Source organism: Marmota marmota, unplaced genomic scaffold, assembly GCF_001458135.2.
Source record: "Marmota marmota marmota unplaced genomic scaffold, marMar, whole genome shotgun sequence".
Lineage (NCBI taxonomy): Eukaryota > Metazoa > Chordata > Mammalia > Rodentia > Sciuridae > Marmota > Marmota marmota.
The window spans coordinates 8,113,449-8,132,342 of record NW_026000171.1 but is presented as its reverse complement, the minus strand read 5'-3'; the positions used below and the strand labels follow the sequence as shown (position 1 = coordinate 8,132,342).

Genomic DNA, 18,894 nt, shown 5'->3' with positions numbered 1-18,894 from the left:
CTTTTTTTTTTTTTTTTTTTGAGACAGGGTCTTACTAAGTTGCTTAGGGCTCCACTAGGCCCCACAGAGTTGGTGAGACTGGCCTTGAACTTGAAATCCTCCTGATTTACCAGATTTAACCTCCTGAGTTGCCAGGATTATAAGCATGCACCACTATTCCTGGCAATCACTATGATTTCTTAAAGCCTAGTTATTCAGAAACAAAACTTTTATCAATTGACTTTTTTTCTTTTTCTTTTCTTTTTGACACTGGGGATTGAACCTGGGTGTGTTTTACCACTGAGCTCCATCCCTAGCCCTTTTTATTTTTTTATTTTGAAACAGGGACTCATTAAATTGCACAAACTGGCCCTGAATTTGCAATCCTTTTACCTCAGCCTTCCAAATTGCTGGGCTTACAGATTTGTCCCCCACACCCAACTCAACTGACTTTTTTTTTTGGTGTGGGGGGGGGGTTACCAGGGATTGAACTCAGGGACACTTGACCACTGAGCCACATCCCCAGCCTATTTTGTATTTTATTTAGAGACAGGGTCTCACTAAATTACTAAGGCTGGCTTTGAACTAGTGATCCTCTTGCCTCAGCCTCCAGAGCTGCTGGGATTACAGGCATATACCACTGCGCCCAGCACAACTCAATTGATTTTTGTGTACTCTGTTAGAGTAAAATGATAGTTAACTTGTACTTGAATTGATTTTTTAATCCAGTCATGATTTTGTAACATCATGCATTAGTCATTTGGAAAATATTGATTCACTGACTTATACAGATCTTCCAAATTTGGCATGTTACATAATATCAAAATCACAAAAATATCACCATTGATAACATGATACAATTGGAAAGCTGTCAAACTCAAGATTTCAGAAACAAGTTTTCTAAAGTTATAATTTTCACTTGAAAGTTCAAATATTGTCATTGCCAACAAATAGCATCAATTGTTTCCATTTTAACAAAATGACTGTCAAATTCCTAAGTCTGAATAATCATCGATTGTTATACCTCTGTGTTCTATGAAAAAAGTGGCTAGTTCAGCTGGTATGTGCTTTTCCTTGAAAAAAAAACAAACTGTATTTTCTGTATGCAATAGAAGCACTTTATGTGAATTTCCTATTTCAGCACAAAGGCTATTCAAAGACATAACAGCCAAGCGCAGTGGTGGATGCCTATAATCCCAGCAACTCAGGAGGCTGGGGTAGGAGGACTGCAAGTTCCAAGATAGCCTCGGCAATTTAGTGAGGCCCTAAATGACTTAGCGAGACCATTCTCAAAAAATACAATAAAATAAAAAGGGTTAGAAATGGAGCTCAGTGGGCTGGGGATGTGGCTCAAGCGGTAGCGCGCTCGCCTGGCATGCGCGGGGGCGCTGGGTTCCATCCTCAGCACCACATAAAAATAAAAATAAAGATGTTGCACCTAAAACTAAAAAATAAATATTAAAAAATTCTCTCTCTCTCTCAAAAAAAAAAAAAAGAAAGAAAAGAAATGGAGCTTAGTGGTAATATGCCCGTTTACCTGGACAATGACTACTAGTTTAGTTTGGTGTCACTACCACATTTATTCTAACTTCACTTAGCATTATCTGAGGGACCAGAATTTTACCCATCGTTGCTTTTGTACCATCAATGCAAATGTCAACAGTGGAAAAGGCAAGTAACATCTTAGTGTGAACTATTAAAATAATTTTGTCCTCAAGACATTCAGAAAATGCTTTGGGGACAAAAAAGTCTGGAATCTCTGGGTCACACTTTAAAAACTATTGTTTATACTATTATTTATTCTTAATTGACAAAGAATTGTGACTCTAGAGTTTGAATTAGCATGATAAAAGATGGGAGAGTTAGAAGAGACCCACTGTAAAGGGAAGAAAGAAAAAATTAAATACCTTGCCAAGGAATAGTCTCAACCACAGATCTTATTTATTAAATATTTAAGCATTTAAATTTCAACACTGTAGGGTTGTAGCTCAGTGGTTGAGCACTTACCTCGAATGTGAGGCACTGGGTTCAATCCTCAGCACCATGTAAAAATAAATCAATAAATAAAAATATTGTATCCATCTACAACTAAAAAAATTTTTTTTTGTAAAGAGAGAGAATTTTTTAATATTTATTTATTTTTCTTTTTTTAGTTTTCGATGGACACAACATCTTTATTTTATTTTTATGTGGTGCTGAGGATCGAACCTAGTGCCCTGCGCATGCCAGGCGAGCATGCTACCGCTTGAGCCACATCCCCAGCCCCCTAAAAATTTTTTTTTTTAATTTTAATGCTGTATATATATTAGTAGTTATTTTTTCCCACAGTCTATTTTTATTGTCACAATCAACATTATCATCTTTTTTTTAATGACAGCAGAATGCATTACAATTCTTATTACACTTATAGAACACATTTTTCATATCTCTGGCTGTATACAAAGTATATTCACACCAATTCGTGTCTTCATACATGTACTTTGGATAATAATGATCATCACATTCCACCATCATTAATAGCCCCATGTCTCCTCCTTTTCCCTTCCACCCCTCTGCCTAGAGTTCGTCTATTCCTCCCATGCTCCCCCTCCCTACCCCACGATGAATCAGCCTCCTTATATCAGAGAAAACATTCAGCATTTGGTTTTTTGGGATTGGGTAACTTCCCTTAGCATTATCTTCTCAAATTCCATCCATTTACCTGCAAATGCATGATTTAATTCTCTTTTGTTGCTGAGTAATATGCCATTGTGTATCCCTCTCCTGGGTCTATATCCAAAGGACTTAAAAACAGCATACTACAGGGACACGGTCACATCAATGTTTGTACAGCACAATTCACAATAGCTAAACTGTGGAACCAACCTAGATGCCCTTCAATAGATGGATTAAAAAAAAGTGGTATATATACACAAGTAGTTCTTTTTAAATGCTACAGTTCCCAGAACACACACACACAATGTTTGTTTGTTTGTTTGTTTTTTAAGTTGTTCTTTTGTACACTTTATTTTTTACAGTCCTGGGAATGGAACTCAGGACCTCAAGCATGCCAAGCACAGGCTTTTATGACTGAGTTCCCTTAGTCCTATGAATTTAACATTGCAAGAAATCAGTATAATTAATAAACTCTAATGCTGGCCATGTAGCTTCTCTGCCCCACAACCAAGTATGCACACAGACACACAATGAACAAATTTTTAAAAATCCTCTCAACTTTACTTAGGCCAAAATAATGATAGTTTTATTCTATATCTGATGATCTGATTGAATTTATTCACTTCAAGAATTCAGTTAACATTTAGGGTTTTTATTACTCGGCCATAAAGAAGAATGAAACTATGGCATTTGTTGGTAAATGGATAGAACTGAAGACTGTCATGTTAAATGAAATAAGCCAATTCCAAAAAACCAAAGTGGGGGCAGTTTCACTGGATTGGACAGGGCAGAGTGGAAGAAGGGAAGGGCTGTGGGGGGGGGGTGCCACCATGCCTAGCAAACATTCTTATTGAGTGCTCACCCAGTCCAATGTTTGAACAACTCTTTTTTTCTTTTTCTCTTTGATTTATTTTTTGTGCTGCTGGGAACAAACGCAGGGCCTCACTCATGCTAGTCAAGTGATACCACTGAGCTACATTTTCAGCCCTGGATTTCACTTTGAATCTGTGTTGTTTGTTGTCAACATGGGTTTGAGGATAGATATTGTTTTGAACTCATATTCAGTGTTCAGAAAACAGAAAATAATTGTTATTTGTACTATAAACTAAAAAGTAGGAATACATATACAGTACTTTTGAGATGCATTTTTTGTAGGCAGGGCAGGTACTATGGATTGAATCCCAGGGGCACTCAACCATTGAACCCCATCCCCAGCCCTATTTTGTATTTTATTTAGAGACAGGGTCTCACTGAGTTGCTTAGTGCCTCACCATTGCTGGGGCTGGCTTTGAACTCACAATCTTTCTGTCTAGCCTCCCAAACCACTGGGATTACAGGTGTATGCCACTTCATCTGGACTTTTATTTTTCATTTCATTTTATATGAAATGAAACCAGGGATTGAACCTAGGGGCACTCAACGACTGAGCCACATCCCCAGCCCTTTTTTTGTTTTGAGACAAGACCTCCCTAGATTGTTTAGGACCTCATTAAGTTGCAGAGGCTGGCTTTGAACTCATAATTCTCCTGCCTCAGCTTCCCAAGCCTCTGGGAATTCAGGCGAACACCACCATACCTGGCTCAATTTTCTTTTGATTGATTGAGAGAAAGGGATAGATTGAAAATGACCCTATGTTTTTTGCTTTGTTTGGTACTGGAATTGAACCCGCTGAGCCACATCCCCAGCCTTTTAATTTTTTTTTAAGTTGTTGAAGGACCTTGTATTTATTTATATGTGATGCTGAGAATAAAACTCAGTGCCTCATGCATGCTAGGCAAGTGCTCCACCAGAGTCCCAGCCCTTTTTAAATTTTTATTTAGAGACAGGGTCTCACTGAGTTGCTTATGGCCTCGCTAAATTGCTAAAGCTGGATCCTCCTATCTCAGCCTCCCAAGCTACTTAGATTTTAGGCATGCGTGATGCATTAACTTAGATATAGAATGGAAGAAAAGCAATCTATTAGGGGGTCAGTACACATGTAGGGAGGAGTTATACATTCATTCAACGTTTGAGCATCTGCTATGTGTTAGGTACTCTTCAAATGATGGATATATGATAGTGAACAAAAAAAAGGATCAAATATCTGTTCTCGCAGAGCTCACATTCTAGTAGTGAGTGAAACAAAACAATAAGCACAAGCAAGTAAGTATACACTATTTTGGCTGGGTACAATTGTGTGTTTCTATAGTCCCAGCTACTTGGGAAGCAGAAAGATGGCTTGAGCCCTGGAGTTCTGGGCTAGATTGCTAAATTTATATTGGATCATAAGGGATTCTTCCAATTAGGGAAATAAATCAATGTTATGTAAGTGATGATATTTGAGTTGGCCTTGGTAGGAACTTTATAGGTGAAGATTTATGGAAAGGACTAACCCAGATCAAAAGAAGAATGTGAGCAAAAGCTGAAAAATGCATGCTACCTTCAGTAAATGTAGTCAGTAATTTATAATAGAGACAAGCAGGGTCCAACTGTGGCAGTCTTTGAATGCCACATTATTACCTGGACTTCATTCTGTATTCCATGGTATCTATGATTAGGAGTATACAGAGAATTGTGCTTTAAAAAAAAAAAAAAATCTTTTTGAGCTGGTGCATTGGAGCCCACATGTAATACCAGTAACTGGAGAGGCTTAAAGACCCTGTCTCAAAAATGAAATGGATTGGGGATGGAGCTCACTGGCAGAGCTCCCCTGGGTTCAATCCCAGTACTGAAAAAAGGAAAAAATTACCTTTTTGGAACTGGGGGTGTAGCTCCATTGTGGAACATTAGTCTATTATGTGTTTGATCCATAGCACTGAAAAAAAGCACTTTTTGGGCTGAGCATGTAGCTCAGTGATAGAGCTTAGCAAGGCCTACCAAGTGTTAGCATACACAAGATCCTGGGTTACTAACAGAGAAAATTACAAGAGGGGTGGTGAGAAACAGGGTTGGGAGGAGAAGATGGCAAGTGCCATTTAGATATCCTTAGGACTTATACCAGTGAAGTCTCAGCCTTTCCATAGTCGTAACTGTTAAGTCTGGGATTAAAGTGTCTTTCCTCTACTCCTCTTTCTGACTCTCCTGAAAAAAAAAAAAAAAAAGAGACCATAATTGAGTTTTGAACTTACATGACTTAAGTCCATTTCCCACAACTCTCAAGAAGAGGAAGCAATGGGCTGGGACTGTAGCTCAGTGGCAGAGCTGTGTGAGGGACTGGGTTTGATCCTTAGCACCAAATACAAATAAGCAAATAAAATTATTTTTAAAAAAGAGGAGCTGGGGTTGTGGATCAGTGGTAGAGCACTTGCATAACATGTGTGAGGCACTGGATTCGATTCTTAGTACCACATAAAAATAAATAAAAATAAATTTCATCCACAACACACACACACACTCTCTCTCTCTCTCTCTATATATATATATATATATATAAATATATATATATATAAATATATATATATATATATATTTATATATATATATATATATATTGGGGGAGGGGAGGAAAGGAACCAGCTGCAATGTTCCTAAACAGCATATTCTTTTTTATTTTTTAAAATATTTATTTATGTATGTATCTTTAGTTTTAGGTGGATACATTAGTTTGTTTTTATGTGGTGCGGAGGATCAAACCCAGCACCTCATGCATCCTATGCGAGCACTCCACCTCTAAGCCACCACTCCAGCCCCATAAATTCATTTTGTAAAAGAAGCAATATCTGCTATCAGACAAACAGTAACATAACATTTAAATATATAATGCCCTGAGTGGAGAAATTGAACTCCAGGTCCTATCCTGGCTCTATGCTACCAGGTTATTGAAGGAGAAACTTTTTAAGAAGATATTTTTAAAAGTTTACTTACTTATTTTTATGCGGTGCTGAGAATCGAACCCAGTGCCTCACACAGGCTAGGCAAGAGCGCTACCACTGAACCACAATCCTAGCCCTGAGAAACTTTTTTTACTCTTCACATTCTTGAGACAAGCTTATTAATTACACCATAGTAACAAGACATGATGGCTTTTTCCTGTAAGCAATACCATGATTATGCATGGCATTTATGCAACATTCTTCAAAAGAGCAAAGTTGTTGGACGAAAGTTTAAACCGGAGCCGGAGGCACGCGCACCTGTACTCCCCGTGACCTGGGAGGCTGAGGTAGGAAAATCGCAAGCTCCAGGCTAGCTCAGGAATTTAGCAAGGCCCCAGGCAATTTAGTGAGACCATTAATGCCCCCCGCCCTCCAACCACCACCACCACCACCACGAAATAAAAAGGACTGAGGCTGTAGCTCAATGGTTAAATGCCTTGGGTTCAATCCTCCGAACAACAATAGAAGCTTAAACCCATAGCTTCCAGAACTACCGTTTTGTGACAGGGAATTGCTGTATGGGGGCGCTACATATCCTGGCCTAGGGCTACGTGCAGAAGCCAAACTACGTTTCCCGGCGACTTTTGGCGCGGTGAGAGGCCAGACGGGATGAGCTGTGCTTCTGCGTGGGACCAGCCTTCTTATTGGTGCGCAATCCAAAGGGTCGTGTAAACTCGCGGGTGATTGGACGGATTCTTGAACGCTCAGTGGCTCGGTGGTGTTCCCTGATTTGACTTGTTTTTCAGTTGAGTTCTCACGCGCCGGCTTAGTGTGTGGTGAGTCTGGGGGTTTCGGGTTTAGGAGGAAGGGGGTTTAGATAGGAGGCTTTGAGAAGAAGACCCAGTGAGGAAGAAGTTAACTGTGGAAGCAGTGCGGAAGGGAGGAACAGGATCCTGGAACCTGGGGATACTTAGACGAGCTGGGGGCCGGAAACGCAAAGTTAGTATCTGCAAAGGAGAGACCCGGGGCTCGGCCGCCCTGGGGAGCTGCGGCAGCGAGGGTCAAGGACGGGATGAAGTGAAAAAAGGAATTTTGATTTGTACGTACCGGAGATGGGTTCCGGTATTCCCTCACCCCATGCTAGTCCAAATCTGTTTCCTCATTTGTAAAATAAGGAAAAGTAAAACTACCTAACAGAGTTGTGGTGGGAGTAAATAAAATAGTAAGTTTCGGGTTGGGGGGTGTAGTGTTAGAGTGCGCGAGGCCCTGGTTGGATCCCCAGCACTGCAAATAATAAAAGATACATATACAAAAACTCCGGTGATTTTTTTTTTAATTTTAGTTGTAGTTGAACACAATACCTTTATTTTACTTATTTTTATGTGGCGCTGAGGATCGAACCCAGCGCCTTGCACGTGCTAGGCAAACAGTCTACCGCTGAGCCACCCCAGTGTTTGTTTGGGTTTGTTTGTTTGTTTGTTTTTAAGAATTTCAAGTTAATTTATTTTTCAGTTAGAACATTCTGGATGGAGAAAGTCAGAAAAGAATGAGGGGATAGTATTTAAAATGAATTTTCCAGGATGATCTTAAGTTCGAGGTTACCCTCCACAACTTAGTAATAGTAAGACCCTAAGCAACTTAGTGAGACCGTGTCTCAAAAAATAAAAAGGGATGGAAATGGAGCATAGTGGTAGACTACACCTGGGTTCAATCCCCTTACCAAGTACAAAAAAAAAAAAAAAAAGGTTCAGAGGACCTATACAGGGGTGGGTAGAACAGTTAAACTGTTGTAGTGGTCCTGGTAAGAATGTTTTGAGATTCTAATCAGGTGAAGTGGTGCACTTAGCAACTCAGGAGGCTGAGGCAGGAGGATCAAAAGGCCAGCCTGGGCAATTTAGTGAGACCCTGTCTCAAAATAAAAAGAGGGTTGGGGTTTTGGCTCAGTGGTAGGCACTTGTCTACCACATGTGAGGCACTAGGTTCAATCCTTAGCACCATATAAAAATAAATAAAGGTACTGTGTCCATCTACAACTAAAAAAAAGAATTAAAAAAATAAATAGCCAGGATTGGTGGCAAGTTCAAAGCCAGCCTCAGCAAAAGCAAGACGCTAAGCAACTCAATGAGACCCTGTCAGTAAATAAAATACAAAATAGGGCTGGGGATGTGGCAAAAAGCCCCTGGGTTCAGTACACAGCACTGGAATGTAAAAAAGAATATCTTGATGGTCTGACTTAGCATGGTCATTGTAAAGATAAAATATACAAAATTTTCTTTTTTATTTGTACACAGGGATTGAACCCAAGGGCACTTAACCACTGAGCCACATTCCCATCCTTTTTTTTTTTTTTTTTTTTTTTTTTTTTTTAGACAAGGTTTCCCTAAGTTGTTTAGGGCCTGGCTAAATTTCTGAGGCTGGCTTTGAACTTGTGATCCTCCTGCCTCAGCCTCTCCAGTTGCCCAGAAAAATATACAAAATTTTCATATGGTTCTATGGGAGGTTCAAGATAAGTAGTGACTATGTGAAGTAGCATGAACCTACAGTCCCAGGTACTGACAGGTACTTAGGAGAATTGCTTGAGCCCAAGAGTTTGTGATTGGTTTAAGCAACGTAGCAAGACCCCTTCTCAAAAAGAAAGAAAGAAAGAAAGAAAAATAATCAAGTGATGAATTTAAATTGCCAAACCCAGGTTGTTTGGAAATGCTGAATTAGTAACTAATGGGAAAGTCAGAAGGGGCATGATTGGGTGGAAAAGGTTTGGGAAATATGAGCTGAGTGATTTCTGCTTTTAGTTCTTTTTTAAAGCTCTAATGGGAAATATAGGTGAAAATCTCCAGAACATAATTGAGAATTCAAATCAGGAGTTTGAAAGAGATGTCATTTATTCATATTCAACAGGTAGTTGTGAATTATTTGCCAAGTCAGATTTATATATTTATTTTTCAGTCTGGGGATTGAACACAGGGACATTCTAACTCTGAGCCACGTCCCCAGCCCTTGTTTAAAAATTAAAAAAAAAAAAAAATTTTTAAGCTCTGCTGGGAATTACATCCAGGACCTTGTATATGTTAGACAAGTGCTCTACTACTGAGCTACACCCACAGCCCTTTATTAATTTTACTTTGAGACAGGGTCTCACTAAGATGTTGAGGCCTGCCTTGAACTTGCAATCTTCATTGGCCCCCAGAGTAGCTGGGATTATAGATATGTACCTGTGTCCTGGACCAAGTCAGATTTTAGATGATAGAGAAAAAAGCAGTAGGAATAATGATGTCCTTCAAGAAATGGATGGAGAAATGGTAAATTAAAAAAAAAAAAAAAAACACTTAAAGACAGAACTATTTGAAGCAAGGGAGTAAAATTTTCAGTAATAGTAGGCTGCTTTGAGTTCTCATGTGTCAAACATGGTGCTCAACCCTTTTATTTGCTGTTTCATTTAATCCTTACCCTACCTGTGACATGCAGCTGAGGTTTAGAGATGATCACGTGCCTCCGATACATAACTAATAAGGGGCAAAGCTTTCCTCAAACCTAAGTCTGGGGTCTGGGTATATAGCTCTGTTGGTAGAGTGCTTGCTGCAAATGCACTAGGGCCCTGGATTCAATCACCAACACCACAAAAAAAAAACAACAACAACAACAACAAAAAACCTCTAAGTCTGATTTCAGGGCCCATCCTTGCAATAACAAAGCCATATTTTTAGAAAAGGTATTCAGCGCTTTCAAATAAACAACTTCTTAGCAAGACCCTGTATTCAAAATAAAAAGGGCTGGGGTGGCTCGGTGATTAAGTGCCCCTGGGTTCTCTAGTTCCAATAAATACATACATACATACAAAAGATATCTCCCATAATCCTACCATACCAATTCAATAACTTTTTATTTTCTGGATTTTTTGAGGGGTGGGGGGTACCAGGGATTGAACACAGGGGCACTTGACACTGAGCCACATCCCCAGCCCTATCTTATATTTTATTTAGAGACAGGGTCTCACTGGGCTGCTTAGCGCCTCATTTTTCCTGAGGCTGGCTTTGAACTCGAGATCCTCTTGCCTCAGTCTGCCAAACCACTGGGATTACAGATATGCACCACCATGCCTGGTTTTCCTGGATTATTTTTTGACAGGAGGCAAATCAACCCAATTTGGAGAGGTTGGTGGAAAGAGATGTGATTAAAGGAAATTAATTAATCATTTCTATTTATTTATTTATTTTTTCATGGTACTAGAGATTGAATCCAAGGATGCTTTACCACTGAGCTATATTATAGCCCTTTTTTATTTTTTATTTTGAGATAGGGTCTCAGTAAATTGTTGAGGCTGGCTTTGAATTTGTAATCCTTCTGCCTCAGCCTCCCAAGCAGCTGGGAATACAGGTGTGTACCACTGTGCCTGATGGGGTTTTGTTTTTTGACTTGTACTTTAAAGAATCCCTAGAACTACTGTGTTGAGAATACACTACAAGCCAGGCACAGTGGCATGTACCTGTAATCCCAGTAGTTTGGGAGACTGAGGTAGGAGGATCACAAGTTTGAAGACTGCCTCAACAATTTAGCAAAGCCCTAAGCAACTCAGTGAGACCCTGCCTCTAAATAAAAAATAAAAAGGGCTGGAAAAGTAGTTCACTGGTACAGCACTTACCTAGTATGTGTGAGGGCCTTGGTTTGATCCCCAGTGTCACCAGAAAAAAGAAAGAAAACTTTTCTGCATCTCCCTTATGTAATTTCAGTGAGAGGATTGTAGGGTTTTTGTTTTTTTGTTTTTTGTTTTCCACTACTGCCAGTAACATTGATAGTAAGGGGACTTTGTGTTTTTGTTTCTTTTCCCCAGTTCTGGGGATTGAATCCAGGGGCACTCTACCTCTGAGCTACATCCTCGTCCCTTTTTATTTTGAGACAGGGTCTCCCTAAATTGCCCACACTAGCTTTGAACTTGTCTTAGCCTCCTGAGTAGCGTGGATTATAGGTATGTGCCTCCATGCCTGGCGAGGAGACTTTTCTTGCTATCTCCCAAATATTCAATATCATTCTGATTTTATTTGAAAATAATAATAAGGAAGAGTACTTTATGATACTTCAAAATGCATGAAATTTTAGGAGTTGGAATTACTTTAAAGAATACTACATTTAAAAGCATTACATTCTCTTTAGGAGGCAAATATAATGTTGGAGAGAGGACCAACCTCCATATCCTATAGTATTCTTAATGTCTTCTAATCATGAATTTTTGTGTATTTCATAGGTGTGAATAAGACAGCATGAACTTTATCCCGACACACAGCCCTGTCTGCAGAAAGTAAGATATTTACTTATTTTTGAATTGTTAAAATAAGAATTCAAGACTTCCATAGCCTTAATCCAAGTTAGTATAGGACCTAGAAGGTTTTGGAAATGTACTTCCTAAATTTCAGTTTGAGCTATATTATAGATCTCATTTCACTATTTTGTTCAGAATTTAGATTTAAAAACCTTTTATCTGGTAATACCAGAACTCATTTAGTGTGAGAGAGCTAGGCACATTGCTAGTAGATCCTGAATGACAGGGAACAACCAGTATATAAACATGGAACTTCTAATTCTGGTTCTGCCACCAATTTGCTATATGCCACATCATCGTCATCTTGGTGCGATAGCTCCCATCTCAGGAGTACCTTTTAGTTCAATTAACCTATTTCCGGGAGTTGTTATTAGGCAACCACCTTTGAAGATATGAAACATTAAGTAAAATAGTATTTCTGTTTCAAGCCCCCCAACCCCTTTTGTGGTGTTACTGTGGATCTAACTCAAGGCCTTGTGCTTACCAAATATATGCTGTGTCTGCCATTGAGCTATAACTCCAGCCCCCCAAAACTTCAGTGGTTGAGAAGATATTAGGTATTTTATTCATGAAGTTGAGTGGTTTTTGTTTGTTTGTTTGTTAAGAAGGATTGAATCCAGGGACTCAGGTGCATGTCTTTACCACTAAGCTACACTTACACCCCCAGCCAAGAATAAATGTCAATGTCTACTGTATGTGCTTGCGTACTTAGATGTGAACATGTATATTAACGACATTTCATTAACTATATAATTGTAGGCTTCTGATATAAAGTTTATTCACTCTGATGTGCACTTTGTTGTAAATTACAGACAATCAAATTGGATTGATTTTCAAATGAGTGTTTTTCTTCTTTACCATTTGTTTTCTAACTTTCATTGTATAGCTTAAGTCTCTTGTTTGCTAAAAACAAATAAACAAAAACTTCTTGGACATTCATATTATCTAGTCTTAATCTGCACAATTCAAGTCTCAGATGCTAGTTTAGTTATTTTTTGTGAGTGGGTTTTTTTTGGTTTGTTTTTTTTTTTTTGGTTTTTGGTTTTATTTTTGGTGCTGGTGATTGAACCCTAGGATGCTTAACCACAAAGCCACATCAGCCCTTTTTCTTTTTTATTTTGAAACAGTCTCACTAAGTTGCTTAGGGCCTTGCTAAGTTGCTGAGACTGGTCTCGAACTTGAGATCCTCCTGCCTCATCCTCCCAAGCTGTTGTGATTACAAGCAAGTACCACTACACCTGGCTCAGGCTCAGGCTAGAGTTTAGGATCTATGTGGTTGTTCCTGTTGCTGTATGTCTTAATGAATCTTTTGGTAGGCAGTGGTACTGGAATTGAATGCCAGGGTGCTCTACAACTGACCTACATCCCAGTCTCTTTTTATTTTTATTTGAGACAGGGGTCTCACTGAGTTGCTTAGGGCTTCGCCAAGTTGCTGAGGCTGACCTCAAATTTGTGATCCTCCTACCTCAGCCTCCTGAGTCTCTGAGATTACAGGGATGTACCATCGTGTCCAAATATCTTGATAAATTTCTAATTGTTACTAGGTGGTCTTTCTTTTTTTTTTTTTGGTACCAAGGATTGAACTCAGGGCTGCTTAACCACTGAACCATATCCCCAGACCGCTTTATTCTTTATTTTTGAAACAGGCCCTTGTTAAGTTGCTCAGGGCCTCTATAAGTTGTTGAGGCTGGTTTTGAACTTGCAGTCCTCGTGCCTCAGCTTCCCAAGCCACTGGGATTATAGACATGCACCACTGCACCTGGTCATTAGGTGTTTTTATAATTTTATATTCCATTTTTAAGTGATTTTTTAATAAATATATATATTTAGTTGTAAATGGATCTTTTATTTTTTTATATGTGGTGCTGAGGATTGAACCCAGGGCCTCACACATGCCAGGCAAGCTCTGTACCACTGAGCCATAACCCCAGCCCTCTTTATAGTCTTTAACATCTTTTGAATTTAGCTTTAAACCATTGACACTTAGAAGACATTTATAAGTTTATTCACTAACCACTTTCAATATATATAAAAACCTTAATTGTAAGCACTTTTAGAACACAAGTCCCCTTTTCTTTAAACATTATAAGACTTTATAAATGTTTAGAGAATTTAACAAATACATCTTTTCTAATTTCATAGACCAACAATTGCCTCCAAATACAGTGTTGCTTCTGGCATCAATGGTCCCACCAGGAGGAGTAGAATGGCCGATTCAGTGGAGTCTACTCCCTTGCCTTCAATCAGAGATCGTCTGGCTGTGCTGTGCCCTTCTCAGGAGCTTCTGGAATATTATCAAAAGAAGATGGCTGACTGTGATGAAGAAAATGAGGACCTATTGAAGAAGCTGGAGTTCTACAAAGAAGCCTGTGAAGGACAGGTAAAAAAGAGAGAGAGAGAGATAATGTCTTCATGTGGTGGTGCAGACTTGTACCTAGTTACTTGGATGGCTGAGGTGGGAGGGTGGCTGGAGCCTTTACATTTGACTACTCTGACTACTCTTTAACTTTGTTGTTCATTAGATAGCTGCTGGTGCTCTTTTTTTTTTTTTTTTTTTTAAGTGCTTGGAGAACCTTGTGCCCTCCATAGTTTTCTTAACTTTTCAGTTTTCTAAGTGCTGCATATCAGCTTCTGACATGTCCTTCTCTTCTAACCTAAATCTTGTCATGCATTATTTCCATAGTAACTGTACCACCTACAATTGTGCGATTATTCTTTTGCTCCACCTGCATAGTGAAACCCAACTGCACCTTAATCCATTTCTCTGCAACCTATTCTCCTGGAGCAGGATTTCTCAACTTTGGCATTACTGACATCTGGCCTGGATATTTCTTTGTCCTGGAGGAGGCTGTTCTTTGTCCAGTAGGATATTTAGTGTGTTCCCTGGCCTCTATCCACTAGATATCAGTAGCATAATTTCCTTAGTTGTGACAATCAAGAATGTCTATAGCCACATGTGGTGGTACATGCCTGTGACCCCAGCAACTTGCAAGGATGAGGCCAGAGGATTGCAAGTTTGAGACCAGCCTGGGTAACTTAGCAAAAGCTGTCTCAAAATAAAAAAGGACAACTGGGCACATGGCCTGTAATCCCAGCAGCTTGGGAGACTAAGGCAGGAGTATTGTTGAATTCAAAGCCAGCCTCAGCAATTTAGTGAGGCCCTAAGCAACTTAGTGAGACCCTGTCTCTAAATAAAATATTTAAAAGGGCTGGGAATGTGGCTCTGTGATTAAAGTGCCCCTGGGTTCAATCCTTAGTACCAAATAATAATAATAAAATTATTAAAAGGGTTAGGGATGTATCACAGTGGTAAAATGTTTGCCTAGCATGTGTGAGGCCCTGAGTTCAATCCCAAAGTACTGTAGGGAAAGGAAAAAAAGGATGTCTCCAGACATTGCCAAATATTTCTGGGGCAGGGGTTGGGCAGTGGAGGTGAAGGTATATGTGCAGAATCCCTCCTGATTGAGAACCATTGTTCTAGAAAGGTCACTCAGCATTACAGAATGAGTTGATGGTAAATGAATTCAGCTGTACCTCAATCATCATACAGAAGTTTTCTTACCCATCTCTCTCTTTCTCCTCTCCCTCACATCTGTGCCATACCTTTACTACTCTCCTGTAGCCTACAACTTGTCTTAGCCTTCTTCCCCCAACAGGTAATTTACTTTCTAGTTCCTGGAGGAATACTAATTTTCATACATGAACTACCTTCTTGCCCGTCTACATAGCTAAAGACATCTGTCTTGCCTTTTCTGTTGTTGCAGTGCTGGGGATTAAGTTCAGGACCTCACATATGCTGGGCAACTGCTCTAACCACTGAACCATATCCCTAACCCCATGTCTTATTCTTCAGGAATAAGCATCTTTACCTATTCAAGTTTGCTTAACATGAACTTTTTCTCCTCAGTGTATAAACACACTCAAGTCTTTCCCAACCCAAAAGGGAAAAAAAAAAAAAAAAAAAAAGCCCTTCTTGACTTGTGCTTCCCCCTCTGGCTACTCTTTTTATCTAGATGGCTGTTTTTTCCCAACAACACTTAGAGTATTTTCACTTTTCCTCTCAGTGACTCCTTCACTGCATCTTCATCTCTATCCTCATAAGTCCACTCAAATTTTTCTTTCTGTGTTCTCCAGCTAACTATTTGCCAAACTCTTCTCTTTTTGACTTTGCAATATTTGTCACTATTGACCTATCCTTTCCTAAAATTCCCTTCCTGTCTTGATTTCTGTCGTTTTTCCTTCTTGGTTGCTACCTAGCCTCTCTGATCAGGTTTTGTTTTATTTGTTTTGTTTTTTCAGTCTCTATCAACAACTCCTCTTCCTTAGTCTTAAATGTCAAATTTCCTACTATATGTGATCCTATTTAATCCATGCATTATGCTACTATAGTGATGATACCCAGATTCAATTTTCTCCTGAGCCCAAGTGAAAATATCCATATCTGAACTGACTTTCCTTTTTGTATACTACCCATCCCCCATACATATATACCATATATTTCCCCTCTCTCCATACCTTATCCCTTAACTTTTTCTTTATTTTGATTCTTAGTAAATGGTTTCATTGCCTACAGTTCTGCTCAGCCCCACTCGATCAAGTTCTGTGAATTCTGCTTCTAAAATATTACTTAATCCATTCCCATATCTCCATCACTATTGCCAGAATGGTAGTTCAGACCCTCATAGTTCAATTGAGCTATATATTATAATATTTTTGCCAGTATCTCAGCCTCTCCAACCTGCACCATGCTTTTCACTCTAGCAGTGTGAAATACTATAGTTATCCAAACATGTGAGACTTTTTTGGTGTGTGTGGGAGGGGCACATAACTGTCACTTTTATCAAATACGTATATATTTATAATGCTAGATTTTTTTTTTTTAATAGTCAGAATTGAGCCAAATGCCATAAGCAGGCCACAGTATGACTTAGGGTTGGGTGTGTGCTCCATGGGGGTGGTGAGCATTTTCTATTTCCTCCCTTGCATGGTTATATCTAGCATGCCCTGACAGATCAACCATGTCCTCAGTTTTGGAAGAGCTACAGGAAGTTACAGAAGAGATGACTATGTTGTGGGAAAAGGTTAGAGAAACATGATGCCCTAAGAGCTGGAAAATATAAGACAGAATCAAGAATATGATGCAGTAGAAATCACAGAAAAAGCAAAATGTCTTTTTTTTTTTTTTTTTGGCCATGGGTGGGGGGCGTTGAATCCAGGTGTCCTTTACCACTGATCTATATCCCAGGTCTTTGTATTTTTTATTTTGAAACAGGGTCTCACTAAGTTTCTTAGGGCCTCACTAAGTTGCTGAGGCTAGTCTTAGACTTGGGATCCTCTTGCCTCAGTCTCCTGAGTCACTACGATCACAGATGTGTGTCAGTGAACCTAGCTAGCATAATCCCTTGGCAAGGAAAAGTCAGCCATGGTTGCTTCCATTATAACAGGATGTATAGTGAAGATCAGTTACTTGTGAATGGGATCAGGCAAATATGTTCCTGAAAATCTACATTACCATAACTGAAGCAAATCTGCACTGAGAATGAGCTGATATATTTCACAGAGAGATCATTTGATCTTTTGGTAAACAGTCTAAATGGGATCTGCCTTGCCCGCCCGCCATCAAACGACCCGGCCTGGAGGCGAGAGGGGGCCCAGCCTCCCATCTGCCCGCCCAGCAGGCAGGCGACCCAACCCGGAGGAGGGGCCCAGCCGCCCGTCAGTCCAACCAGGAGGTAGGGCGGGCGTGGGGGTGCAGACCGGAGGAGGCACAAAACGCAGAAGCTTGGCTTGCAGGACACCAGACCGAGCTCTGGACAAACATAAGGTCTCCCCAACACCCCCCACCTCATCAAACACGTGAGAAAAACAGATGGAACTCATCTTGGAAAATCCCACCAACCCTTAAAACCCATCAACCGGTGGGCGTGGCTACCAGCTCAGTTCTGCGATGGATCAGGCACCTGGTTTCCATCTCAGAGACTAAAGCTAGAGAGGCTACAGGTGGAAGCTCAAATCCTCTCACACTGGCTACCTCCACCACCCTGAACGCAGAGACTCAAGCTAGGAATAGGCAACGCCACCTATTGGAAGAAAAAAAAAATAAGAGTTCTGAGAGACTTTTTAAATTTTTTTTTTTTCTTTTCTCTTACTTTCTTTTTCCCTCTCTCTTTTTTCTCTTTCTTTCCTTGTTATTTTTTTTCTTTCCTTCTTACTCCCTCTATCCCACTTTCAACCTCCTAAATTTTACTAACTATAAGTAGGTATCTAAATACAGATAGGAGTTTGAATCTATACATTCCTGTATAAATTACCCGTCTATTGGTTAGAGCTCTCCAAAGTTACTAAGTTAGATTAACCCCATACCCTCACTCTTTTCCCCCTAAACATAGCATCCTACACCTGAAATTCAGTTTTCTTCATGCTACCAGAAATGGTATGCCTTTTATAAAACTAATGACTATATTTTTTAAATGATAATTGAAGCCAACATCAGTAGACTTAGAGGCTATCTATAATTGTATTAATAATGAAAACTTGTGCTTAGATGATGTACTATTGATACTGGGAACTGTTAACATTGTCTTTCTCCATAAAAGAGAGACTTTGGAACTATACAAGAGCAATATAAATATATAGGGGGAAAATCAATAACACAACAGTTTCACAAAGCTGGAAAGAAACGTGAGCAGTATGAAAAGATAAGAAAAGAAAGGACCACAAACAATGCAGGTCAATACAACATTAGAAGAGGTAATATCTGCAGCAGATGGAATGTCAGATAAAGAGTTCAGGATATACATGCTACAGATGATCTGGAGTCTCAAAGAAGACATTAGACATCAAAATCAGACAATGAAAGATCACTTTGACAATGAATTACATAAACAAATCCAAGAAGCAAAAGATAACTCTACAGGGAGATAGAGGATATATTTAAAAAAAAAACAAAACCAGAAATTCTGGAAATGAAGGAAACAATAAACCAAATTAAAAACTCAAATGAGAGTATTACCAGCAGAGTAGAACACTTAGAAGATAGAACATCAGACAACGGAGACAAAGTATTTCAACTTGAAAAGAACATAGCTCAGCGAGACTGTTAAGAAACCATGAGCAGAACATCCAAGAAATATGGGATTACATAAAGAGACCAAA

At 39.4% G+C, this 18,894-nt stretch overlaps 2 protein-coding genes across 32 annotated transcripts in view; both read left to right on the top strand.

Annotated features, from left to right (window-relative positions):
- Erc1 (ELKS/RAB6-interacting/CAST family member 1) overlaps positions 1-18,894 on the top strand; it is a 1,605,700-nt gene that overhangs the window by 439,184 nt on the left and 1,147,622 nt on the right. The gene's annotated exons all lie outside the window — the stretch shown is intronic.
- Positions 1-18,894, top strand: part of Ccdc77 (coiled-coil domain containing 77) — a 53,676-nt gene that overhangs the window by 7,740 nt on the left and 27,042 nt on the right. The window contains exons 1-4 of one of the 12 annotated variants that reach the window (XM_048787535.1): positions 7,150-7,261; positions 11,665-11,718; positions 13,906-14,119; positions 17,328-17,471. In XM_048787535.1, coding sequence (XP_048643492.1) covers positions 11,681-11,718; positions 13,906-14,119; positions 17,328-17,471 — 396 coding nt within the window. In that variant the 5' untranslated portion in view covers positions 7,150-7,261; positions 11,665-11,680. Of the gene's footprint in view, positions 1-7,149; positions 7,262-7,283; positions 7,425-7,505; positions 7,525-11,664; positions 11,719-13,881; positions 14,120-17,327; positions 17,472-18,894 lie in introns of those variants that run through there. The other 11 variants (XM_048787531.1, XM_015500794.2, XM_048787537.1 and 8 more) reach the window with 11 other exon arrangements.